This window comes from Sciurus carolinensis, chromosome 3 (genome assembly GCF_902686445.1).
Source record: "Sciurus carolinensis chromosome 3, mSciCar1.2, whole genome shotgun sequence".
In the NCBI taxonomy this organism is placed as follows: Eukaryota; Metazoa; Chordata; class Mammalia; order Rodentia; family Sciuridae; genus Sciurus; species Sciurus carolinensis.
Genome location: NC_062215.1, coordinates 41,335,658 through 41,362,828, shown reverse-complemented (window position 1 = coordinate 41,362,828; position 27,171 = coordinate 41,335,658). Strand labels below are relative to the sequence as shown.

The window sequence follows — 27,171 nt, the reverse complement described above, 5'->3', positions numbered from 1 at the left end:
TCGGTCATCGGTGTCGCGTGACCCGGAAGCGCCAGGTCTGAGTTGGAGAGAAAAAGATTAGACAGAGCGCTTTGAAAGGGACTATCCGGCAGCCGGCCCCTTCCAAGGATGAGCCCTATTAATCAACCACTGTCCTGAATAAAGGGAAAGTAGGGCAGAGCGGGGATGAGGGGAGAGGAAAAAAAAGCTTGAAGGAGAGTTCCGGGAGTGTAGGGGAGACTGGGAGTTGTAGTTCGTGGTCGCTGTGGGACGCGCGCCTGGCGGAAGCAGCCCGGGAAGGCGGACGGAAGCGGGACACTGAAGTGCGGGGTTGGGTGTAGAGGCGGTAGCGTTCCGGAGACTGCACAGTGACGGCACCCCGAAGGCCTGCGGTTGACAGCAGGAAAGCGCGGCCGATTCCCAGAGGATCTAGTTCCCTTGCGGTGCGCGGTACCAACTTGCCTGATATGCTTAGGCATCCGTGGAGCGGGATCCACTGCGGGCGCGGGGCCTAGGGATGATCTTCCTCGTCACGCGATACGCGCTCCGGTGGCTGGGACAGCCCGCAGGCCGTGCCTTGTCCAGCGCCGCCATGGAAGTGGCCTTCCGAGGCGTGCGGAAAGTCCTCTGTGTGGCCGAGAAAAATGACGCGGCCAAGGGTATCGCCGACCTGCTGTCCAACGGTCGCATGAGGCGGGTAAGAAAGTGTTCTGGCTAGGCTTAGCGCCTTGAGCTGGACAGCGTAGTGGGCGTTCATAAGCAAGATGAAGGTGTCTTCTCCCACCTCTGAGGCCTCACTGTCTTTCGCCCAGACCGTTACAGAAACCTCGTGTCTACCCTTCCTAAGCCCCAGGTTCTCCTTGGACTGATGTGCATTTTTAAATGTAGTTAGGATATGCCACGCATTTGCTTGAAAACCTTTGATCTTTGCCCACAAGTTTTCCCAAACTTGACCAATCCTCTTAAACTCCTGGAACGTAGGCTATTCTGTTGGTCTGGAGTGATTCTAGGGAAATCTGTACTTTAATATTTTTTCCTTCTGATTCTAAAGTTCAGTGCAATTGGAAACCCCTTAGCATACTCCCTAACTTGAAATTCAAGTCTTGGCTGATGGCTCCTCAGCAACCGAGTCCCTTTCCTTTCTCTGCCACATCCTCTGCATTCTGCAGTCCTTTTGATTTTCTTGTCTAATTGCACCCTGATGGGGCAACACTATAAGATTTGGGGATTAGAAGGAAGTCAACCTTGATTTTACTCCTACAGATGAAGGACCGTTGTTCCTTCCTCCCTCAACATCTTTGCTATTTCAAAGCCATACAACTGCACCAAAAAACTGGTAACCATGGCTAAATCATTAACTCCTCTTAAAATTTAAGTCCCTTAAAGGCAGGGATTGTGTCATTCAATACACACTGACCCTATGATTTCCATGGAGCAGACTGTTTTAGGGATAAATGAATAGGACCTTCCCACGGTGTGTGTGTGTGTGTGTGTGTGTGTGTGTGTGTGTGTGTGTTTTAGATATTTTTATTGGTTGTTGATGGACCTTTATTTATTTATTTATATGCAGTGCTGAGAATTGAACCCAGTGCTTCATATATGCTAGGCAAGTGCTGTACCACTGAGCCACAACCCCAGCCCTGCCCACTGTTCTTAAGGAGGTGATATATTATAGGACTGATGGAAAACAGTCTACTAGACTAGTAGATCTAGAAATGAAGCATAGAAAGGAATTGTGGAGAGGATGTCTGGGAAAGATTTCACAAAAGAGATTACATTTCCTAGTCCTCAGGTGGCCTTTCTCCTCTATTCTGTTCAGCACTGGTATCAGAACTCCCAGGAATAACAGCTTTGAATGCCAGTTGGGAAGGTGGGACCTACACAGAGAGGGTCTCGCTCATCCACAATTGGAGCATCAGATGTGCTTCATAGACTCAATTTTGGTTCTGACTGTGCTCATGGTGTCATTGAATTTCAGAGCCAGAAGGAAATACAGAAATAACTTTATTCAAGAATAAATTGAGACTCAGAAAAGTGAATGACTAGACTGTGGTCACCAGGTCATTGATGCACTTGTGTGATCTTGAAATCATAAGAATGTTGGGGGAAGGAAGAATGAATGGTAAACAGACTTTTCATCTGAATGAGAGCACTTAGTGCCATTAATTTGTCATGTGACCTTGGACAAGTCCTTTCTCATCTATGAAAAGATGTTATCTTAGCTTCTCAAGCTTACCTTCCAGAATAAAAATTCCATGGATTCTAGCCCAGCACAATGGCACACATCTGTAATCCGAGCAACTGAGGCTAGCATGACCTTGTCTCAAAAAAAAAAGTCTTAGTAATTTAGCCTAGTTTTTAATCAACAAGAAATAGTGTTGCTTTTTACTATTCCTCCTTATTTGAGTTTTGCTTGATCTTTTTGCTTAGGATCTTTTGTATTTTCACATGGTTTATAGCTTTTACTTACTTTTTGTTTTATAGAGAGAAGGACTTTCTAAATTCAACAAGATCTATGAATTTGACTATCATCTGTATGGCCAGGTAGGTGCTAAATATTTCTGTCCTGAAGCTGAGGTGGGGTTTCAGGTCCATGTGCCATTTTGGTGTATATTCTTTTGGTTTTCAGCTATGGCTAGAAAGAGCAACTATTTACTGTAAATCCTCCCTAATTGCTTGTGTTTTAATCAGTCGAGAATTAGGCAGCCTGACCATATGTAAAATATGTCACTGTCTTAAGAATAACTTTTTTAGCTGAGTGCAATGGCACATGCGTATAATCCTAGCTACTTGGGAAGCTGAGACTGGAGGATTACAAGTTCCAGGCTAGCCTCAGCAACTTAGCAAGACCCCATTTCAAAATAAAAAATGAAAAGGGATAGGGATGTAGCTCAGTGGTAGAGTGCCCCTTTCAATTCTTGTTGCCACATCATATCCCCCCCAGGGTGTGGTGGTGCACACTTGTAATCCCAGCTACTCAGGAGGCTGAGGTGGAAGGATTGCAAATTGGAGGCCAGCCTGAGCAGTTCAGTGAGACCCTGTATCAAAGTGGAATGAAAAACAGAGGGCTGGGGATGTAGCTCAGTGCTCAAAACCTTGGTTCAATCCCAAGTACCACCAAAAATAGAATAAGTTTTGTTTCCTAAGGGTTCCTGGTTAAAGATGATAATTTTATAAGTTAGAAGGAGGTTTCTTTAATATCATGTGGTCCCATATCAGCTGTTTTACAAGAAGTTAATGTGTAGTAGTTTGAGGAGTTTTGGTTTTTGGTTTGTGTATGAGTGGTACTGAGGTTTGAAACCAGGACCTCATGCATGTTAGGCAAACACCCTGCCACTGAGTGACAGACAACCCCAGCTCTGAGAAAACTTTAAGTGATATAAAAGGCGTTGTGATACTAGAATTACAGTGGTGGTTATCTTACTATGGTTTTTGATTTGAAGATTTATTATACATGTTTGTTTCTTCCCAGTCAACTATTTTTAGTTTAGGTTTTTTGGCTTTGTAGGACTGGGGATTAAACCCAGGGCCTTGTACATGCTAGGCAAATCCTCTCTGCTGAGCTACACCCCCAGTCTGACAATTAGCTGTTTTTTTTTTTTTTAATTTTTGCTTTTTTTTTTTTTTTAAAAAATAGAAATTCCTACCTTTTATTTGAACAGTTTGGCAAAATGTAAGTGCAAAAAGATTAACTTGAATTTTGTTATCATTCAGAGTGTTACCATGGTGATGACTTCAGTTTCTGGACATTTACTGGCTCATGATTTCCAGATGCAGTTTCGAAAATGGTCAGTACAATTCCTAGGGGAAGCACTTTCTGATTATTACAGTAAGTTGTAAAAACTATTACAGGAATCTTGAGGCATGTTGATGTTACTATGTAATTTATAATACTAAAATGACCTAGGCTTATCTGATTCATGGTAAATGTTTATCTTTAAAATAAATAGCCACTCTTAGGTGTTCCCCCAAAACAGACCCTCTCACATAGTCATTGGAGTGCATTTATCCTGTTGCACATGTGCATCCAAAATATCATAGCAGCTCATCTTCATGGGAGAGTGAACAGTGGTCTGTGCAGAGTAATAGCTTTGCTTTTAATTCTCTAGGCCTTTTTTTTTTGGCAATGGAGTCTTGCTATTTTGTCCAAGCTGGTTTCAAGTTCTTGGGCTCAAGTTATCCTCTTACCTTAGCCTCCCAAGTAACTAGAATTATAGCACTTACCACCATGCCAGGCTTTTCTGAACCATTTTGGGGGTTCACACATGAGTCCATTGGAATGGTGTGTTCTTATGAGAGTAGAGGACTCTCCATCAGTGCTGAGGTAAGACTCCTTGTGCTTTTGTTTCTTTTCTAGGCAGAGCTGCAACCCCCTTGTTCTCTTTGAAGCAGAAATTGAAAAGTACTGCCCAGAGAATTTTATAGACATCAAGGTAAAATGTTTTAGAAGACATGTGGCACTAAAGTTGAAACTACCACAGATGGTTACACCGAATAATTTCTGTAGTCTTAATGCCTTGGCATTTGGATGTAAGGTTTTGCAACAAACCCCAGATCATGATAAAAATGTTATTTCCACCCATTGTATAAATGAGGCTTTTAAAATTCCGTATCCAAGGGACTAAAGTAAGCTTTTTATGAATGGTAGGTGTTTGAAGTAAGTATTGTTAAATTATTAATTCCAGTGTCAATCCCACCTCTAGAATAGACTGAAGAGGTTACAAAGTATAAGTCATTTAACAATGAATTGTCAGTTTAGGGCACCTGTAGGTAGTTCACTGCTAACTGGGAAACTTTGGGATGAAACTCAGTGAAGTTTTTTTTTAATCAGCACATAATTAGAACCACTAGAGGTCGAAGTGTGTGTTAGAGCTGAATTGTAAGTTTCATTGTATTGGTGAAGTTCAACTAAACCCTTGGTTTTCTAGGGACTCATTTATGAGTCTGGAGGATTGTACCGGTGACTACACCATCAGTAGCATTGTTATGAGCAGTTTTCTCTGACTGCTCTAAAGTTGGCACACTCCAAGAACAGCACTGATCCTCAGTCAGTTCTCATTAGTGCAGAAGTATCAAGTAATTGCTCTGGATTCTGCTTTCACTGCTCTTTATCTTCAGAAAACTCTAGAACGAGAAACGCGGCAGTGCCAAGCCCTGGTGATCTGGACTGATTGTGACAGAGAAGGTGAAAACATTGGGTTTGAGATTATCCATGTGTGCAAGGCTGGTAAGTCTGATGCTATTGACATTCTCTGCATTTCCATACAAGTGAGCTATATTCTTCTGCATATATTTTTTTCCTCCCAAAGCAGTGGGAGTCACACCAGCTGTGTTCCTTGAGCAAGTCACTGAACCCTCAGCTTCCTCATATGCAGTGTCAGGGCAGTCTGACATGCTTCCTAGAACTACTGTGAGGATTAAATGAGTCAGCAAATAGTGTATTTTATTTCTTAAAATTATATATTGAATTTGTGCAAAAGAATGTTTTTACCATAAGGAAAGTACAAAGAAAATCTATAAAATTCTGTTTTTTAAATCTCTCCATATTTTTTGTATAATGCTTGAGTATTCATTGTTAGGTTAGAATGTGGCTCAATGGTAGAGCACTTGCCTACCATATGCAAACCCCCTGGATTCCCTCCCTAGCACTTGAATGAATGAGTGAATAGATGTTGGCATGAATTTGAATGGCTCTAACAGAGTTAACCATTCCAGGTAACTTAGAGGAAGTGATGAGCAACTCATTCTACGGCTCAGAGGGTGAGGTTGACACTTTGCCTAAGTGATATTGTGTCAAAAGTTCTGATAGCTTCTGAGAATTTAAACACATTAACTTTCAAGAACAGATGTTCTTTTCAAGAACAGGTGTCCTATGTTCTTTCTTGAAGGGAAATGAAATTCCCCCACAGGACCTTTAATTGATAGGTAAAAGTAAAGTCTGAAAAGCCCTACCTAAAGAATTTTAGTTAATAGGTAAAATTGACCCTGCTCTTTTTTTCTAGCAATACTGTAAAGGTTGTAGTGATGTCAGGAAGACAGGGATTAAACCCAGGTGCATTTAACCACTGAACCACATCCCCAACTCTTTATACTTTTTGAGACACGGTCTCACTAAGTTGCTAAGGCTGACTTTGAACTCCCAATCCTCCTGCCTCTGCCTCCCAAGTCACTGGGATTATAGACCTGTGCAACCACACCCAGCATATTTCCCTTTTTGATATTGTATCCTGGTAATTTAAACTAGTAGGTGAAGTGAACTCCTTACAACTTCTTGAACAGGTTTGCCTTTCAAGAAGGTGATTTAGGAGAGTGAGCCCTTTGCAATGAGTGCACTGTGATTTGATTTTGACCTTGGTGACCCTTTGTGTTGTATAGTGAAGCCTGGTCTACAAGTGTTGAGAGCCCGTTTCTCTGAGATCACGCCACGTGCTGTCAGGACAGCCTGTGAAAACCTGACTGAACCTGATCAGAGAGTGAGTGATGCTGTGGACGTGAGGCAGGAGCTGGACCTGAGAATTGGTGAGGAGCCAGGGACTCTTCTGTGTTGAGGCATATTAGTATTGGGTTGTAAATCCAGTAACCTCATCATCCATCACTTCCTCATTCCTTCCATCTGCTGTCACTGTCCAGGAGCTGCCTTCACTAGGTTCCAGACCCTGCGACTTCAGAAGATTTTTCCCCAGGTGCTAGCAGAGCAGCTCATTAGCTATGGCAGCTGCCAGTTCCCAACACTGGGTTTCGTCGTAGAAAGGTTCAAAGCCATTCAGGCTTTTGTGCCAGAAATCTTCCACAGGATTAAAGGTAAGGTTGGGGGATGTTGTTCATGGTATGAAAACTACAGGCCCAGGGATAACAAGAAAGTGCTAATAACATTAATTAAGTATGTTTGTGGGGGGGATTGGTTTGTTTTGTTTTTAAGCTTGCTGCCCTTCACCTTGCCCCATTACAATATTTAGAATCCACTGGTTTCCTTAGTAATTCAGAACTCCTCCTCCTTATATCATTTGATTTGTACTATAATACACCTTTTCCTGTCTGTCATATCACATGGCTTCTCTGAGACAGCGTTTCTGTTTATCTTACTAATAGTAACTCATGACCACAAAGATGGTACCGTAGAATTCAACTGGAAAAGGCATCGTCTGTTTAACCACACAGCTTGTCTCGTCCTCTATCAGCTGTGTATGGAGGTAAGAAGTCCCTTGAGAGTTCAATGATCTAAGAAACGTTCTGCATACCTGCCCAGCCATACCCTCCCTGTTGGCAGCAGTGAGCCTGTCCCATTCTTCCACTTAATTACACTGCCTTTAAGTTTGCATCTCAGGGCAAGACCAGAACCCAGGGAATAGCACTAAAAATGTACAGGGGGAATATCTGCAGAACTTTTAGATAAAATCAGAAATTTTGAGATGTATACAACTAAAATTCCTCCTGGTACACATATGGTCACCAGAGTTTAGGGTCAACTTAGACCCACTAGATCATGGATTCTTAGAGCTGGCAGGGAGTTAAGACAGCACCTGGTTCATCCTTTACTTGAGAGAGTATAGAGAGTTGAAAGTCATATGAACAAATTATTTTACATAGTGATAAATTTCAGGACAAAAATAAAGCAAAAGGCTGGGGGCATGGCAGGAACTGTTCTAGATGCAGTGGTCTCGAAAGGCCTAAGAAGCAACATTTGAGTGGGAAAAATGTGTCCCATAGAAAAAGGAGCACTTGCAAAGTGTCACAACCAACTCAGGCCCCATGCCGATCATGACAGAACTGGGACCCCACCTTCACATTCCTGCCCCTCAGAGGTATTGTGCACTGTGTGATGTCACTTCCCATAGGTCAGCACCTCTTTGCATGGTTTAACCCTGGGCCTGTACACAGGGATGCCCAAGTAAAATTCAGACATAACTAGGTTTGATAATTTATGGTATGCTCCTGGCAGGTTTATTAATACTTTGATAAATGGAATGATAACTATTAAGCACCTGTATGTACCACCCCATTAAATGCCATTTTGTTTAATCCTAATAATCCTGTGAGAGCAGTTATGTCATCCCAAATTTATAGAGAAGGAAACTAGAGAAATTGAAGTAACTTGCTCATGGACACAGTAGACATATTGAGTGGCAATCCACTAGAATGGATCCCAGTATGTTGCACCTTCACTAGGATATTATGCAGGAATACTTGACAGGTAGTATACTTTGAGCCCCTCAAAAAGAGCATCTTGTCCCCAGTCTGTTGAGAGGAAGAAATTTGGGTTGTGATATACAAATATCTTCATTAGCAAATCACTTAAACGGAGTTCCTTGTTTATTTACATTCTGTTAGAAATATAAATTTGGTTTTACATTTTCTGGCTTGTATTATCTGTTTTTTCCTATTTCTAACTCTGTATTATCCTGAAATTTAAAAAAAAAGTAATACTGTTATGGGGCACAACTTAAGAACAGACCAATCACCACTGAGAAGTCCAAATTTGAGAGTCTTTATTAAGCTGGCCAGCTAACTGTCTCACACAATGCCCCAAAAAATGGCTGTTGGGAGAACAGCCCCGACCACAGGGTTGTAGGGGTTCTTATACCAAAAATCACATTAATCATAAGTGTCTGTTGCTGTGATTTGAAATTACACATTAACATCATGAGATCATTGACAGCGGGGGAAGTGGATCAAAATGACCCTTAGCTACAAACTAAAGAATGTTTACTAACATCTACACAATCACTGTTCACATGGTACATTGTTTAGGAGCAATAGGAATCAAAAGAGAGCAATTCTTTACTACATAGGAGTTGCCATTGTATATTATTAAACATGTCACACCAAGTAACTGATGATGGGCACAGAGGTGGGGTGTTCCCATGTGAGAAGCTTATTTCCTACATAACATGGAGTCTCAGAGCAAAATGGAGTCTGTTTAGTCATTTCTCTTAGAGTCTGGCCTATAACATTCTCATGGAGTCAGATCTGTCAGCCCATCACAATACTATGCAGGTATAGATACAAAACTAAACTTGGGAGATAAATAGATTGGTATGTTGTCATCTTTGAAGTAGGCACCTTAAGGCTTGTAAAACTGCCCTTCAGAATCTTGGTTTAAGTGGGAAGGGGATGATGGTGTCCACCACACTGTCAAATATGAGTGTCATTAAATGGGGGCCCCTCCTGGGCTGTGACTGAACCCTCTGCTGGTGATCACCATGATTTGGAATGGTAGGCAGCAGCTGTTACAGGCAGGCTGCAGATGACACATCCCTAGGTTAATGCAGTCTTTGTTCTCCTGGCTTTCTAGGATCCCCTGGCGACTGTGGTGGAGATCAGATCTAAGCCAAAGAGCAAGTGGAGGCCTCAAGCGTTGGACACTGTGGTATGTTGCAGACAGACTATTCCAAGCATTGGAGAACAATTACTTCCTATTGTTGGGACTGGGGTTCTGCATGGGCTGTGGCCCAGTGGAAGGAAGATCATTTGGGGAAGACATGGGTTTTCTTTGTCTCTTACAGCTTTTTTGTTTTTAAAGTTAATAAATGCAGCATAAGTCCATTATATGAGGTTGGAGAAACAAGAAGAAATGACAGATGAACCATGATATTCCCATCCTAATGAAATCAATGATGTAATTTTGATGTCTTCTCTTGTTTTGGGTACCAGGGATTGAACCCAGGGGTGCTTAACCACTGAGCCACATACCCAGCCTTTTTTTTTTTTTTGAGACAGGGCCTCACTGAATTGCTGAGGCTGGCTTTGAACTTGTGATCCTCCCATCTCAGCCTCTAGAGCCACTGAGATTATAGGTGTGTGCCACCACACCCAGCTTCTTATTTTTATGTGTATATTTTTATAGCATTATAATTGGCGTAGCTTGTTTTGGGGTTTTGTTTGTTTGTTTTCACACAAGGTAAACATTTGCTAGGCAAGTACTCTACCACTGAGCTATACTCTCAGCCCAAAGTATTTGTTTTATTCCTGGCTGGTTAGATGTGCTTTGACTTATCGTCAGGAGCATTGTCATAGTATCACATAAGGAAAAGAATAGCTGGTTATTCCCTAGGAGGTATTAAAGAATACTTTTCATCCTCCAGGGCAATTTCCTGGGACTTGAATGGTAGTTTCCAGAGTGTGATTCTCAGACTACCATGCATTAGCATCAGTCTGTTAGACTGTTGGTTAAAAATGCATATTTCAACCTCTATCCCAGCCTACTCTTATCACATTTTCTGGTGGTTGGACCTTTGAATCTTCTGCCTCCCCAGGAAAGTCTCATGATTGCACGTCAGAGAACTGCTAGCTGGCATCTGCTGGAAGTTCCAGAAATCTTCCCTGGACACAGTCTTTCCCTCTCAGCATGATGACAACAGCTGGAGTTGCAGGAACCAGACCTGCCTAAAAACACATCATGTAGTCATGGCAGGTCCTGACTCATACATTATACCTTAACATGCCTATTGCCCCTCTTATTAGGAGCTGGAGAAGCTGGCTTCTCGCAAGTTGAAAATAAACGCTAAAGAAACCATGAGGATTGCTGAAAAGCTGTACACCCAAGGGTAAATATTCTGTATTTGGCAGTAGAATTTGCTACATCTTTATCTGTATATGGAATAATTTAGAAATAGATCTTATAGGGAAACACAAACTGTTTAGATATCTCCCAGCTCTGACAGAAAAGGCATTTCAATATAAGAACCCATAAATAAATTGAACTTCCTTTTTTTTTTGCTTTTTGTTTTGTTTTCCCCCCAGTGCTGGTATCAAATCTAGGACCTCATGCACACTAGGCAAGGGCTATATCACTGAGCTATATCTTACACCCAGCCCAAAGTCCTATACTTTTTTGGTGTGATGGGATGGAGGGTACTGGGGATTGAAGTCAGGGGCACTCAACCACTGAACCACATCCCCAGCCTATTTTATATTTTATTTAGAGACAGGGTCTCACTGAGTTCTTTAGCAACTCAACATTGCTGAAGCTGACTTTGAACTCATGATCCTCCTGCCAAGCTGACAAAGTCTTATTCTTAACCCCTCAGCACCCTTCCTGAGGGATGATGAGCACCCTAGCATTGAGGTTCCTTAATTGTGCTGTCAAAACATGTGATTGTTAAGCACTTGAAATTCGAGTGCTTAACATATCCAAATTGTGATATGTTGTAAACATGAATATAAACTGAATTTTGAAGATTTGTGTGAAATAAGATATAAACTATCTCAATATTTTTTCTTATTTTTTGTAATGCTAGGTATTAAATCCAGGACCCCACATGCTAGGCACAAACTCTACCACTGAACTACATTGCCAGCCCCTATCTAAATAATTTTTTGCTGGCTAGTATGAAATTTTTAATTACATAGAGTCCATGTTACAGTTTTATTAGACAGCACTGTTCTTGGTATGCTTTAAGAAAGTTACAGAAGTGCACTATTGACTGACTGGATCAGGAAGGCTTGTACATCGCGTAGGGTCTTTCTGTCAGACAGACCAACCCTAAGAGGCCCATGATGTGCCCTAGGCCACAAGGCTGTTGCAGAGTCCTGGGCCTTTATCCTGTCTTATGTTGTCCCTTTGTAGTCTCCTTTGGCTTCTCAAAGTGACCCAGCAGAAAACTTACTGCTTTCCACTCTCCATTGGCAGGAGTTCCCATCTCTGACCTTTGTTCAGCATAGATCACTTAAGTGCTTTTCAGTTGAGCTGGCTACATCTGATGGTTGACTGCAGGTGTGTCCTGGGACTTGAAGTTGTTACAGACTAATGGAAGAGTTTAGTGATTTCTTTCTCATTTGTTTACCTTCCTTTTAGGTATATCAGCTATCCCCGAACAGAAACAAACATTTTCCCCAGAGACCTAAACTTGATGGCATTGGTGGAACAGCAGACTCCAGATCCACACTGGGGGGCCTTTGCCCAGAGCATTCTCGAGCGGGGTGGCCCCACCCCACGCAATGGAAGCAAGTCTGATCAAGCTCACCCTCCCATCCATCCCACCAAATACACCAGTAACTTGCAGGTTTGTTTCTCTGAGTGTCCAACCTGCTGGAACCCAGTGGCAGGTGCTGAGGATCAAAATATGATTTGAATTTGTCCTACAGGCCCTGATTTTGGAAAATAAGTGATGTTGAAATATCTCTTCCAGGGGCTAGGGTTGTGGCTCAGTGTAGAGTGCTTGCCTGGAATGTGTAAAGACCTTTTGTTCCATCCTTAGCACCGCATATAAGTAAATAAATAAAACAAAGGTCCATTGTCAACTAAAAAATATATATATACAAAAAAAAAAGAAATATCTCTTCCATTTCAAAAAAGAGAAGTTAGTGTTAGACACAGTCACGTTCCTGGTTTTCCAAACAACTACCCCCTACCCCACCCGTGTCCCCATGGTAGACTCCACTCGGTCAGCTCTGCTGTTTCTTCACCAGTCCCTCATATAGACGCAGATAAGGCGACCTACCTTCCCCCATGCCCTTGCAGAGCCTCCATACCCTTACTAGCTTCCTAGCCTTGCTGGTTCCTTGTTACCTAGAAAAAGCCTTAACCATCTTCCAAGACTGGATCAGTTTCCATAACCTTTCAGAACCTTTCCTACCACCCACTGTCTTACTGCAGTCTCTCCAGCATTTCACAATCACCTCTGCTCAGCCATTCAGTGGTTCAGTCATTTCCTCAGCTGGGGCGTAAGCACTGTGGGAAGCAGCTATTATGTAACCTTGTTTGCATCTACCACTAAGTAAACTTTGGTTTTTTTCATTCTTTGTTTTGGCACTACTGGGGGTTGAAACCAGGACCTCATGACTCTTAACCAAATTCTCTACTGCTGAGTTCCCTGCCCACTCCTTTTTATTTTATGTTTTGAGACAGGGTCTCACTAAGCTACCCAATCTAGTCTTGAACTTGTAATCCCCCTTGCTTCAGCCTCCTGAGTTGCTGGTATTACAGGTGTGCACCACCATGCCTGACTGCTCTTCTTTTAATAACACATATTCTTTCCAATTTAAAAAAATACCTTTGCAGCCAGGCGCAGTGGTACACCTGTAAACCCAGCAACTCAAGAGGCCAAGTTAAAGTATAATCTCTTATAGTTATAAAAACTTTCTAATACTGTATTATGAGCATTTCCCATATGCTGCAGCATTTAAAAGTATAATGTATAAGCTGGGCATGGTGGCACACACCTTAATCCATCTACTCAGGAGACTGAGGCAGGAGGATTAAAAATTTGAAGTCAACCTGGGCAATTTAGGGAGACCCCGTCTCAAAATAAAATGAAAAAGGCTGGGGCCTAGCACAATGGCACATGCCTGTAATCCCAGCTACTCAGAAGGCTGAGGCTGGAGGAACACGTTAGAGGCCAGTCTCAGGAACTTGGCAAGGTCCTAAGCAACTTAGACCCTGTCTCAAAATAAAAAATTTAAAAAGGGCTGGGGATGTGATTGAGTGGTTAAGCATCCTTAGGCTCAATCTCCAGTACAAAAAAAAAAAAAAAAAAAAGCTGGAGATAATAGTAAGCGGTGGAGTACTTGCCTAGCATTTGCAAGACTCTGTGTTTAATACCATAAATAAGTAAGTAAGTAAATGATTACACCAGTGATCCACAATTTATTTTGCCATATGTGTTTTTCTAAGATTTAATTTTCAACTTTTTGACACATGATGACACTTACACATAAATATTTGTGTGGATCTCAATTATTTCCTACAAATGAATGAATGAATTTTGGGGGGTGGATACAAAAGATTGAACCCAGGGGTGCTTTACCCACTGATTTATATCCCACAGTCCCCTTTTTAAATTTTATTTTGAGACAGGGTCTCACTGAGTTACCGAGGCTGGCTTTGAATTTGAGATCTTCCTTCCTCAGCCTCCCAAGTCACCATGTGTACCACTATGCCTGACTCCTCTGAATGACCTCTTAGAAGGTGAATTATTAGATATAAGTATGAACATCTCATGGGAAGATTTAGCCTCACTGAATCCTTTCTTACCTGATTGATGCAAATTCACCCCAATAAATCTTTGCTTGAGTGCAAGCATGACATTGGCTCAGGCAGCCAGTTGTAGCATTACTCTGATTCTTATCTTTCAGAGAAATTCTGTTTCTGTTGAATTTACATCAGAAAAACCCATCCTGGGCCAGAGGAAATAATGACTACCCTTGCTTGCCTTTGACTGATAGGATTGTGAGGTTTATCAACCAAAAACCATCAACTCCCCAAGGACCTGCCTAGCCTCACATTGGTGTAGGCCCTAAGGAGTACATGGCCTATTGTATAGAGCTTTAGATTGACAGTGGCATAAACCAGGTTGAAACTACTGATGATGATGCTATCCTTGAAAGATGCTGGTTCTGGAGAGATTCTTCCTTTTCTTCAGGGAGACGAACGGCGACTGTATGAGTTCATCGTTCGTCATTTTCTAGCTTGCTGTTCCCAAGATGCTCAGGGGCAGGAGACTACTGTGGAGATTGACATTGCTCAGGAACGCTTTGTGGCCCATGGTCTCATGATTCTGGCCCGAAACTACCTGGACGTGTATCCATATGATCACTGGAGTGACAAGGTGATAAGGAGGTGGGCCCCAGGGAGAGGGAGGACAGTGGAACTCCAGACCTATGCTGGTTGATGGAGCAGACAGAGTATTTGTGATCTGATCTCTGCACCTGCTACTCTCTCTAGCTCCTCCCTGTCTATGAGCAAGGCTCCCGCTTCCAGCCCAGCACCGTGGAAATGGTGGATGGGGAGACCAGCCCACCACAACTGCTCACCGAGGCTGACCTTATCGCCCTCATGGAGAAGCATGGCATTGGTCAGTAGCTCATGTGGGGAGCTTGTAACTCTCAGGCACTTAACTGTGTACCAGGCTCCCAGTCACCTCTCAGCACAGGTGCTACCTTCTTATCCCCATTTAATAGTTAAAGCCAGGCCTAGAGAGGTTAAGAATGTACCTGGGGTCACCAAATGTGTGCATTATTAATTTGGGTCCAAATAACTCCACAGCCAATGTAATTTTGGGGTTACTGAATTTTAGTTTGGATTGTTTTGCAGTGCTGGAGATGGAACCCATGCCTCTTACATAATAGGCAAGGGCTCTGCTACTGAGTCACATCCTTACCCTTCAGCCATTGCTTCTAAGCCCCACACTATACCATATGTGTGATGTATGGCTCAAGACTGATCAGGGAGTGCCCATTAGCCCACATGGGGATTTGGGTTTTTTTTTTTTTTTTTATCATTGCTTTGTTTTGTTTTGTTTTTTAATTAAGAGCAACAAATAAGTTATCAGCAATTAAAATGATAGGTTTGTCCTCAAATCTGTATCTTCATTCTTTGAAATATCACATTTGGCAGCCCTCAACCTGAAACTGTAGTGTGAGTGGCAGGCACTAGAGACACAAAGAGAATTAAGACCTAATCTTTCCCTTTAAGGATTCAGTCTACCAGAAAACAAACCAAACCCAGCAAAATGTGATGGGTTCTGCAGGAGCAGGCAGGAAAGGGGACTAGCATTTGAGCTGAATCAGAAACCATATAGTGACCCTTCCTGATCAATGAAGGCAAATCCAGCCTAGGCAGAGCCTGAGGAAGGACATGGAAATAGGAAAACACACATCTGCTATGGATGGAGTGTGTAAAATGAAAAGTCAAATAAGATGAGGGTAAAGAATAATTTGAGCCAATTTTGCAGGGCCTTGTGTGTCCAGCGAAGATTTCTAAATGAGGGAACCACATAGACTTAAGTTCTTAGCAAATAATTTTTTGTGGGGAGGGGTTTACTGGGGATTGAACCCAGGGGCACTGGACCACTGAGTCACATCCCCACCCCTAATTTGTATTTTATTTAGAGACAGGGTCTCACTGAACTGCTTAGTGCCTTGCCATTGCTGAAGCTGACTTTGAACTTATGATCCTCTTGTCTCAGTCTCCCAAGCCACTGGGATTATAGGTGTGTGCCACCACACTCAGCCTTAGCAAATAATTTTAAGAGTTTTATTAAGACGTAATTCATATACTACATAATTTGCCCATTTAAAATGTACAGTTCAATGCAAGGGATGTAGCTCAGTAATAGAATACTTGCCTAGCATGTGTGAGGCCCTGGGGTTGATCCACAGCACTGCAAAATAAAAGATAAAGTTCAGTGTTTTAGTATATTCACAATGTAGTACAACTATCACTACAGTTTTAGAACATTTTCATCTCAAAAAGAAACCCATTCCCTTTAGCAGTCATTTCCCATTCCTCCTTCCTTTAGGTTCCCCCCAGCCCTAGGCAATCCCTAATCTTTCTGACTTAGTAAGATTGCCTTTTTTGAACCTTTCATGTAAAAGGAGTCATATAATATGTGGCCTTTTGTAATTGACGTCTTTTTGGATTTTTTTTTTTTTTTTTTTTTTTTTTTTTTTTTTTGCGGTGCTGGGAATTGATCCCAGGGCAAGCACTCTATGAACTGAGCTATATCCCCAGCCCTGTAACTGACTTCTTTTATTTAGCATGATACCCTCTAGAGTCATCTGTGTTGTAGCATGTCAGATCTTTTATCTTTTTTATTACTAATATTCCATTGAATAGATAGACCATATTTATCCATTTGTCAATTGATAAGACACTTTGGTTGTTAAAACTGTTCTGCTGTTATGAACAATGTTACAGATAGTCATGTTACAAGATTTTGTGTAGACATGTTTTCCAATCTCTTGGGTACCACTAAGAATGGGGTTGCTGCACCCCTTTTTTTGAGGAACTACCAAACTGTTTTCTGACATGGTTGCAACATTTTACTTTCCCACCAGCAGTGTGTGAGGGTTCTAGTTTCTCCATACCCATGCAAACACTTTTTATCTGTCTTTCTGATTATGCTGTAGTTAAGGAGTATGAAGTGATATTTCACTGAGGTTTTATTATTTCCCTAATAGCAGAGCTACTTTTTTCTTGGTTGATTGTTTGGTACTGGGGATTGAACTTAGAGGCTTTACCACTGAGCCTACATCACCAGCCCTTTTTGTTTTGGTTTGAGACATGGTATCACTAAGCTGGCCTTGAACTTAGGATCCTCTTATTTCAGCCTCCCAAATCGCTACGATTACAGGTGTGCTTGACCAGAGCTACATTTTAAAAGAGCCCTTTGGCCACAGCTTAGAATGGGTTGGGTAGAGGTGGGGGAAGAGACTAGAAATAGGGAGATGAGGATGTTGCAGTGCTGTAGCCATGGTCCTGATCCAGGAAGGGTAGAATTTAAAAGAGGAGTTATAACAAGATACAATAGCGCACACCTGTAATCCCAGCAGGAGACTCACAGGTTCAAAACCAACCTCAGCAATTTAGCAAGACTGTCTCAAAATAAAATTTCAAAAGGGCTTGAGGTGTAGCTCAGTGATAGAGCACTTGCCTAACATATGGGAGGCCCTGGATCCAGTCCTTAGTACCTAAATTAAAAAGTTGTGAAGCTGGAGTTGACAGCTTTGATGAATGATGGGATGGAAGGGACAGAAGAGCAAGGTCCCACTGTGATTTCTAGTATGAGCCAGATATTAATGGAGCTATCTTACCTGCATAGGCCATCCAGGTACATGAGGGATCCTAGTGTGATTGAGGTTCCCCCAGACACTGCAGTTGTCTCTGATGTTTCAAAGTAACTGGGAAATGGCTTCCAGGTACTGATGCAACTCATGCAGAGCACATCGAGACCATCAAAGCTCGGATGTATGTTGGACTCACCTCAGACAAGCGGTTCCTCCCAGGGCACCTGGGCATGGGACTTGTGGAAGGTAAGAGAGAAGGGAGCTTGCAGTGACTAGCAGGGAGAGCACATTGCCCAAATCCCCAGGATTATTACACAGGATCTCACAGAACACTGCTCTTTCCCTGCAGGTTACGATTCCATGGGCTATGAAATGTCCAAGCCTGACCTCCGGGCTGAGCTGGAAGCTGATCTGAAGCTGATCTGTGAGGGAAAGAAGGACAAATTTGTGGTACTAAGGCAGCAAGTGCAGAAATACAAGCAGGTTTTCATTGAAGCAGTGGCTAAGGCAAAGAAGTGAGTACAGGCCATGGCCGTAGCATCTACCCATGAGAAGTGGGAGTTCTCAGAGATAGTTCAATAGGAACAAGGTGATATAGTTACTCCTGACACTTGCTTTTTGGCATGCTAACCACGGTTCATCTTCACCAGTAGTCTCTTTACCTGTGAAAGAGGGGAACTGACCATGTAGGCTCTACCCCTTTTGTTTTCCTCCTCTGGGTTTGTCAGTATAGAAACAATAATTAGGATGATTTACTCCAATTATTCTGGATTTTTGGTTTAGAAATACCATTCTCTTGATATTAAATCTTTTTCGGGGGGGAGGGGGAGTACTGGGGATTGAACCCAGGAGTACTGTACCATTGAGCTGCCCCCCCCCCGCCTTTTTTTTTTTTTTTTTTTTTTTTTTTTGAGACAGAGTCTAAGTCACTTAGGGTCTTACTAAGTTGCTGCATCTGGCCTCAAATGTGCAATCCTCTTGATTCAGCCTCCTGAGTTACTAGGATTATAGGCATGCAACACTGTACCTATCTTGATGTTAAATCTTGAATTAGCACCATCTTTTACATCAGAAAATCCAAATACTAGTGTATGATCCATTATTTTCTGTGGAACATTTGAAGGTGACTACTTAGCATGCAGCATGTGTGTGTGTCGTTAGAAATAATGTGTTTTCCAAAAAAAAAGAAAGAAAAAGAAAGTGTTTTCTGCCTGATACTGTGATTTACATCAGCTATATTATATAATTTTATATAATATATAATTATATACAACATAATTGTGTGTGTGTGTGTTTACACACACATATGTAAAATTCTATCTTTTAGACTCTCCAAAATGATGTGTCTTTGTTGCTAATCAGATGAGTGATGGGAGGGTGCATATTGATGAGCCACAAGATGGAGGCTAGTTGCCAGGGAAAACAAATGTTAGAGAATTGGAACTTTCAGCTCCACCCCACCATACACACACACTTACAGGGAGGATAAAAGTGGCTGAGGGTTGTGTTGCTCACCAGTGATCACCAATGATTTATCAATCTTGCCTAAGTAGTAAAACCACCATAAAAACCCAGAAGCAGAGCTGGGGGCATAGTTCATTGGTTCAGTGCTTGCCTAGTATGCTCAAGGCCATGAGTGGATTGAACCCCAGTACCACAAAACACACATGCACACACATAGGCCTCTAAGAACTTTCAAATAGCTAAATGTGGGAAAGGATGGCATACCTACAGAGAGCATAGAGGCCCTTCCCATGTGTCTTGCCTTATGCATGTGACTGTTCACCTGAGTTTTGTGAGCTGCCCTAAAAAATTAAACCTGAGGAGTGGGTCATGGGAAGCCCAGTGCCAGTTGGTCCCAAGCACAGGTCACAACCTGGAATTTGTAGCTGGCATCTGAAGTTGAGACAGTCCTGGGGACTGAACCATCAACATTTAGAGTCTGACACTTACTCCAAGTAGAGAGTGCCAGAATTGAATTCAGTTAGAGGATGCCCAGTGGTGTCTGCTGGACAATTGCATGTTGTGGGGGGAAATTCTACCACCACATGTCTTTTGCATGTATGGTAGGAAATGACAGTTTGGGAATTTTTTTTTTTTAATCCTTCAGATCACACCATGCCACTTTTAAAAAGAATTGCACAAATTAGCATTAATTGTAGACACATATTTCTGATGTTTGTGTTTGGACCCAGTCTGGTGTTTTTGTTTGTCTACCGATAGCTGATTTCCTTCCAGGAGTCATGAGCCAGGGCCAGTGGAGAGCTCAGTCCCCTTTCTGCCTGCTGCTCAGGCTTGTGGCTCCCAGACCAGCTGGTTCCAGGCTCACATATGTTCTTGGCATATGAGAGTGTTGTAGATTTCTCTGCATTGATTGATGCCCACTGTATGTCTGTGTTTGCTTCAGATTGGATGAGGCCTTGGCCCAGTACTTTGGGGAAGGGGCAGAAGGGGCCCAGCAAGAAGAGATCTACCCAGCCATGCCAGAGCCCATCCGAAAGTGCCCACAGTGCAACAGAGACATGGTCCTCAAGACCAAGAAGAATGGAGGGTTAGTGCCCAGCTTTTGCCTTTACCTTTGCTTGCCTAGCACCTGCTGTGTTCGCCCCCCAGTACTGAAAGGCCCTGTCAATTCATGTCCATGTCATTATTTAAAAATAAGCCTGTCGGCAGTCTCTGGGCAAAGTGTTAGAGCTAGCAGGATAGCAGGGTGGGGTCTGGGGTGTGAAGTGCTGTAGGAAGTCAGAGTAGTTAGGGAATTGAATGATGGTGGGCATTTTGGTCCCTATAAAATAGACATTATTTACCCAAAGTCTGGCAAATGGGGAACATGAGCTTCAGATCCAGATGGGTTTCAATTCAAGTCCCACTTCTACCACATATAAGCTGTATAATCCAAAACAAGTTATTTGACTCCCCTGATTCCTAATTTGTTTTTCTGTAAAATAAGAACAATAGTACCTGTTTCACAAGGCTGAGTTATTGTGGGGATTTGAAGAATTAAGACATGTTATCCAGTACATGGTAGATGCTGAACAAGTACAGTTTTTCTTCTTGCCTAGTTTTAGTTCTAAATTGGGCCTGAAAATCTCAGCTCCCTTTTCATTTCAATAGATCAGGGTGGGATCAGTTGTCCAATCTGGCCCATTTTCCCAAGTCAGCAGCTGACCACTGCAAAAGTTCATGATGAAAGAAGTGAAAAACAGAGACAGCCACGCTTTGCCCTGCACCATCTCTCTGCCTGATGTGATAACAGGGTGCTCTGCAGACATCATCTCATTGGTTCTTCATAACTGCCCACAAAACAGGTGTTTTAAAGAGTGACAAACTCTGGAACTTTAGCGGGCTGAGGGGCTGGTTCTGAGTAGGGCAGCTATGGTGAGTAGATTCTGATCCCAAGTCCCCACTTCCTTTTCCACTCTACCCTGCTTACCTGGGGCCGTAGCACTGTGTGAATGAGGAAGGTGGTTCCCCCTGACTCCTCCCAGCCCAGTAGCCAAAGACCTGGCTAGCCTGGTGACAAGAAGAGCACTCTGGCTCTCAGCAGAGGGTGTGGCCAGAGCCAGAAGTGGGTGTCAGGGCTTGTGGGCCCACAAACACAGAGACCAGTGCCATTCAAGGCTTAATCAGCACCTGAGCATAGAGTTTAGTGCTTAATAAATCGTATGGTAGTTTTTTCTTTGCTACCAGTAGGTAATTGGATTGATAATCATTAAAATATAAAGGAAAAGAATTTTTACCAGGATTCTTGATGAAATACTTCTCAGAATCACTGAGGGCGGGCTGCAGATTATGCCAGTATTTTATCCGGTAATTCCAATTTCTGAGTTTGTGAATTTTTCATTTAAATAATTGGACTTCAGTTGGTTTTCTGCCTGGTCACACCCAGACCCACTCTAAGGAATTGAGTAAATCACATGCATGTTGCCGAGTTAAACCCTCAGTTTCATGACCTGAAGTTATCAAGAAATGTGCAAGAAAAACAAGCAGTATAGTTTTGGAGAGAAAAGTCACTTTCCTAAGACAGGTGGGTTTCCAGGCCTAACTCCCACTTGCTCCATGTGTGTTCCTGGCACGTTTCCAGATCATCCCAAGCCTCTCTTTACTCACAGGCAAACTGAGGTGCTCAGAACACCATCCTGGGTTATTATGAGAAAGAAGCAAGAATGTGGGAGTGCCCAGCACAGGGCATTTGGTGCACAGTGTGACCCTGGTTGGTGGTAGTTTTTTTAAATAGAAAGCAGGGTCAGCAATAGCTGCTTCATTTTTTAAGGATGAGAGAAACAAAGGCAGGCTTGATTTTCTAAACCATTTGATGCCAGTCACTCTGCATCCAGTTAAGTGTCCTCCAAAAAATAAAGGTCTTCTAAGTCAACTGAAGAAGGGTTTCCTTGGTAGATGCTGACAGCCACTACACACCTTCTGTATTCCTGTGGTTTGACCCTAGCCATCCCTGCTTCACAGATTCTACCTCAGCTGCACAGGTTTTCCAGAGTGTCGATCAGCTATTTGGCTTCCTGACTCTGTGCTAGAGGCCAGCAGGGATGGAAGTGTGTGTTCTGTTTGTCAGCCACCCCCTGTGTACAGGTAAGTCAAGTTCCTTTTGAGGAGTGCACCACAGGACCACCTTTCCCTTCCTCATACGGGAACCCAGGTGGGAGCATCCAGGGAATGCCCTGCCCAGGCACTGTTGAGCTTTAGCTATGCTCAGCAACAGCCCAGGCAGTCAGACTATTCTAGGTCTGCTGTGTTTGGTGGAAGCCTGGTCTACGGTTGAGCCCTCCCTCATCCTTCAGCAACCACGGAGGCACCTTTCCAGACATACCATTGCAGCACTGGGCACAGGAAATTATTCACGTGTTAAACGAGCTATCTAGGCTCCTCCATAAAGCCCAGAGCCCTAGTGCAAACAGTATTTCTCAAACCTGTTGGCCAGTGGACCCCTCACACTCTAGGAACTCATTGAGGAGCCCAGAAAGCTTTTGTTGTGGGTAATGTTTTCATCATATATCATGTTGAAATTAAAGTGGAGACATCTTTTGAAGTATAGCAAATGGCCAGGCATGGTGACACATGCCTATAATCCCAGGGGATTGGGAGCCTGAGGCAGGAGGATTGCAAGTTCAAAGCCAGCCTCAGCAAAATAGGGCTGGGGGTATGGCTCAGTAGTTGAGTGCCCTTGAGTTCAATCCCCCACCAAAAAAAAAAAAAAAAAATACAGCAAATGTGTTGCTTACTAACAAAAATTGTAAAGGTGATTTTAGGACAAAATAACTACTTTCCAAAGCAGAAATAGAATAATACTAATGAAGAGAATGCTCTGCATTTTTGCAAGACTAGATTCCCATCTCTGCTACTATAGCCACAGCTGAACTACTGCATGTATTGTCACTTCTGAAAAACCCTGGTGGGCACACATGGAAGAATGGGAGCAAATTAGATACAGTTTCTTAGCATTATTATTGTTTCAGCCTCACCTTGAAAGAGTGAACCCTAAGGGACCCTGGAACCACACTTTGAGAACCATTGTTGTAGAGAAATGGAACCTTTCAGAGGTGTCTGTATATTGGATGATTAACTAAGGGTCTTTGGTTTCATCTGCACTATTTCCCACTCTGCATTTTGGTGAAGACTGGAGGTGACTTGTGCCTTCCATGAGCTTCCAGGGGCATGAGAGGTGGTGAGGGAAGGCCTGTGGCCAGAGTAACCTCTATGGATCAAGGAAAAGATGCTGGCACCTGGGTATCAAAAATGTTTTTTCTCATCTTCTGGCCTCACTAGGTTGAAGTTGAAGTTCAAGCGTGGCAGCCTTCCCCCAACCATGCCCCTTGAGTTTGTTGGCTGTATTGGTGGATGTGATGAACCCCTGAAGGAGATCTTGGGCCTGAGATTTTCATGGGGACCCCCCAGAGCTAGCCAGCCTGCCAGCCAGCCCGCCAGCCAGCCCTCTGGCTACCTGCAGGCTAGCCAGTCCCTGAACAGGATGGATAGCAGCCAGCACAGCCAGTCCCAGCCTCCTGCCAACAGACAGACTGGACCCTCAAAGACTCTGACCCGGACCCTCCTGCCACCTGCAGCCACAGGTGAAGACAATTCCATTACCTGCAACTGTGGCCAAGAAGCTGTGCTGCTCACTGTCCGCAAGGAGGGTCCCAATCAGGGCCGGCAATTCTATAAATGCAATAACAGCAGCTGCAACTTCTTTCTGTGGGCTGACAGCAGCCATCTTGGAGAAGGAGAGGCCCCTGTCTCTACCTCAAGGTTCCCAGGCAGCTCATTGGGAAACCCACCAGGCTCACTGGGTGGGTTCAGCAGACCTGGCAGTGGCAGTGATGGTAGCACATCCTGCCTATGCAGTCAGCCTGCTGTCACACGGACTGTGCAAAAGGATGGACCCAACAAAGGGCGCCAGTTCCACACTTGTGCCAAGCCACGAGAGCAGCAATGCGGCTTCTTTCAGTGGGTCGATGAGAATGTGGCCCCAGGCAAAGCAGGTAAGGCATACAGGTCCCTGGTTGGGTTTCCACAGTGGTCTCTACTTCAGAGACATGGAGAAGAAAGCAGGGCAGTGTAGTGGTGGGATCCATAGGGGGTGCCCCGCTGCCTTGCCCCACCTTTTTATTGACCACTTCCAGCAAGGTAATGAATCGCAGTCTTCATTTCAAATTAAAGGGTAGCTGCTATAAATTGGGTAGCTCACTGTGCCTGGTACTGCAGTGAATATACTTTCTGCAGCAGGCCTCTTTCACTTTCAGCAGGCAAACATCTCAAATGATCTCAGTTTGACCAGTGAGGAAGCTGAGGCCCAGACCAATGAAGTAGCTTTGTTCACAGTCACACTGCAGCAGCCCAAGTTAGGCAAGTAGGTCTTTCCTCTCCCACAGCCCTACTCTCCTCATAGCAAGGTCATTAGCATCAGCCTCATTTCTTCAGATGAGCATATTAACCCTGGTAGTGTCTGGGAACCTTCCCAGGGTCATGCAGTTTATACCAGCATCCCAGAAAATGGGTATCATGAGATCTGATGCCCAGCTGTTGGCTCACAGTAGATGGTATATGTGAGGGCATTTCAAATAGTCCCTGCCACTCCAGAACACAGAAGCTCCAGATGGGAACTTTGGAGTTATGCAGATCTGGTTCTCAGTTCCAGCTACTTAACCTCAAATGACTTAGCCACTCTACCACAGGTTTCTTTATAAGATGACAGCAGTCTACTTTCATAGAGTTTCTGGTTCATAAAGGAGTGGAATTAGTCTAAAACTGTGAGTCTTAAACTCATATCACCAGATCAGAAAGAACCCAGAAGGCATGGTAAAAAACAGGGCTTGGAGTCACCACTGGTGCTCAAGGGACTTGGAGACAGCCATCCTATACTACACACTCATTTGAAGTGACCGCAGAGCAGATGCACACACTTCAGACTTTGCCAGGGCCACACAGAGTAACATCTGACCTGCGGGTAAGGTAGGGAGCAGGCTGCTGGATAGGCTCCTTGTCTTTGCCACTGTTTACCTGAGTTTCTGCCTCTGTAAAAAGAACCTACATAAAGGTGAATTTGTGCCCACTTATTAGGACATTGAGCATAGAACAGTGTCTCCAAGAGTTTTAGATTCTTCCCCCGCCTCCACCACAGTGCTAGGATGAAACCCAGTGCCTTAGATATGCTAGGCAAGCATTTTACCATGGAGCTAACACCCCAGCTTCTGAACTTAGGGTCCTTTAGAGAGAGGTGTAGGAAACATAAGGTGGTAGACAATGTCATATCTTGACATTGTGAAACTGTCCTTCATAGAGCATGGGGAGTCTGACTCATGGAGTGTACCTATGTGAAAGTTCACATAACCCCAACCCAATGCTGGCTATCTATTTCTTTCCACTTCAGTGTATCTGTTCTAAACTTAGCCTTCCACTGACTCTTCCCACAGGGACGTTTGCAGCCTTACCCTCGCCAGGAGGCAGAGGAAAAACACAGGGATCAGAGGCTAGGAGCAAAAGACCCCGGGCCAGCTCCTCGGATACAGGGTCCACGGCAAAGAAACCCCGGAAATGCAGTCTTTGCCATCAACCTGGACACACCCGACCTTTCTGTCCTCAGAACAGATGAGGGCAGGCAGGGTAGAGAGAGCGACTTTCTCAGACCAGGAACCAAGTTAACTAGAACAATTAACTGTTCACAGTCCTTGAAATAGGAATGTCAGGTTTTAGAGTTGGACCTTCCTATGTGAAGGAGTGCAAGGTGTAGACCACTCTCAAGAAGGCTGGCTCTGCTAGACTATAGGCCTGTACTACCCAGCACTCAGGAATGGACACAGCCATTGTGCAGAAGTCAGGCAGCTCCCCCAGGACCCCCAAGAACTGTCACTGCTATCTAGGGGTGGCAAAACTGGCAGTGGAGACATAACCAATGGCATCTGTGTGTTCCCCACTGTGGCCTACTGTGCAGTAAAGCAAGAAGCACCCAGGGCTGCCTTTGCCTGAGTGAGGAGCTGCACTCCTGACAAAATCCCTGGCCACTTGGACAAGGCTTGTCTGTGGCCATCCCAGGAAGGAGGTTATAATGCCAGGAAGTTACCCTCCTCCTACCATTGTTTCTGCAGAATTTTCATTTCTGCTTCATCTAGAAGCCAGGATACCCATGGCTCATGTGCCTTAATAAAGAATTCAACGCCTCTTGTTCTGACTGCTGACTGTACAGCAGAGTATCTGGTGACAGTCCTAAGAGTGACACCACAAGCACTACCCAGTGCCAGAAGCAGCTCTCAACCTGCCACTGTCCCTGGTGGCCATCCCCCAGCCCTTCCTCCCTGCCACCATGTGGCGAGCACTGACTCCCAACTTCTGCCTTCCCATTTTTGTCCCTTGGAGCAGAGGTGCCAACCCAAGGTCCAGAGCACTAACTTTCCATTTGCCACATTTGCCAGGAGCAGCTTTATTCCTTGTTCGCCTCCACAAAACCTCATGAACGATACACAGCTATCTTGGCTCTGGTTTGTGCACGTGTTTTTTGTTTTTGTTTTTTGTTGTTGTTTTTTTTGCTTTTTTGGTTTTTTTTTTTTTTTTTTTGGTACTGGGGATTGACCCCAGGGGTGCTTAACCACTGAGCATATCCCCAGCCCTTTTTGTATTTTATTTAGAGACAGGGTCTTGCTGAGTTGCTTAGAGCCTTTCCTGAGCCACTGGGATTATAGGCATTTGCCACCAGTTTGGCTCTGTGTATAGCTTAGAAGCAGAAATGGGGTGTGAGTTACCCAGTCAGTGAAGATACTGAAATTCTCAGAACTTGGGACTACTAACCCCTACTAGTTAGACCACGACTTGGTGCCCTGGCTGGGCATGAAGGTCAAGGGTTTCTACAAATGTAGGTTCCTGGCCTTGTTTCTGGAGCATCAGCCTACAGGTATGGGTTGTGGCCTACCCCAAACTCTGGCAACCACCTACCTTACTGACTGTCTCTATGGGTTTACCAATTCCAGAAGTTTCACATTAACAGAGGGATATGTATGATCTATGTCTGGGTTCTTTCACTTGGCATGATGTTTTGTGGTTTATCCACATTGTAGCATGGATCAGTACCTTCTTTTTATGACTGAATAATTTTCCATTTTATATTTGTATACATTAGTCCCCATGGATAAGGGGACTGAAAGCTTGAATAATACCAAATCTTACATACATATAATATGCAGG

General features: G+C 43.7%; 1 protein-coding gene across 4 annotated transcripts; it reads left to right on the top strand.

Moving 5' to 3' along the window:
* The first annotated feature begins 84 nt into the window (after window positions 1-84).
* Top3a (DNA topoisomerase III alpha) lies at window positions 85-26,514 on the top strand. 4 transcript variants are annotated; one of them, XM_047546676.1, is made up of 19 exons: window positions 86-676; window positions 2,464-2,523; window positions 3,694-3,767; window positions 4,337-4,412; window positions 5,098-5,206; window positions 6,355-6,498; window positions 6,610-6,780; window positions 7,069-7,169; window positions 9,272-9,346; window positions 10,441-10,523; window positions 11,774-11,981; window positions 14,340-14,525; window positions 14,642-14,771; window positions 17,617-17,730; window positions 17,834-17,999; window positions 19,892-20,035; window positions 21,949-22,071; window positions 23,266-23,978; window positions 25,410-26,512. In XM_047546676.1, exons 1-19 carry the CDS (start codon window positions 497-499, stop codon window positions 25,586-25,588), a joined length of 3,036 nt encoding a protein of 1,011 aa, XP_047402632.1. In that variant the 5' UTR covers window positions 86-496; the 3' UTR covers window positions 25,589-26,512. The 4 variants fall into 4 exon arrangements, with proteins under 4 accessions (XP_047402633.1, XP_047402637.1, XP_047402632.1 ...); XM_047546677.1 differs by lacking the exon at window positions 21,949-22,071 and having other exon boundaries at window positions 85-676; window positions 25,410-26,514; XM_047546678.1 differs by lacking the exon at window positions 3,694-3,767 and having other exon boundaries at window positions 538-676.
* Window positions 26,515-27,171: the final 657 nt, after the last annotated feature.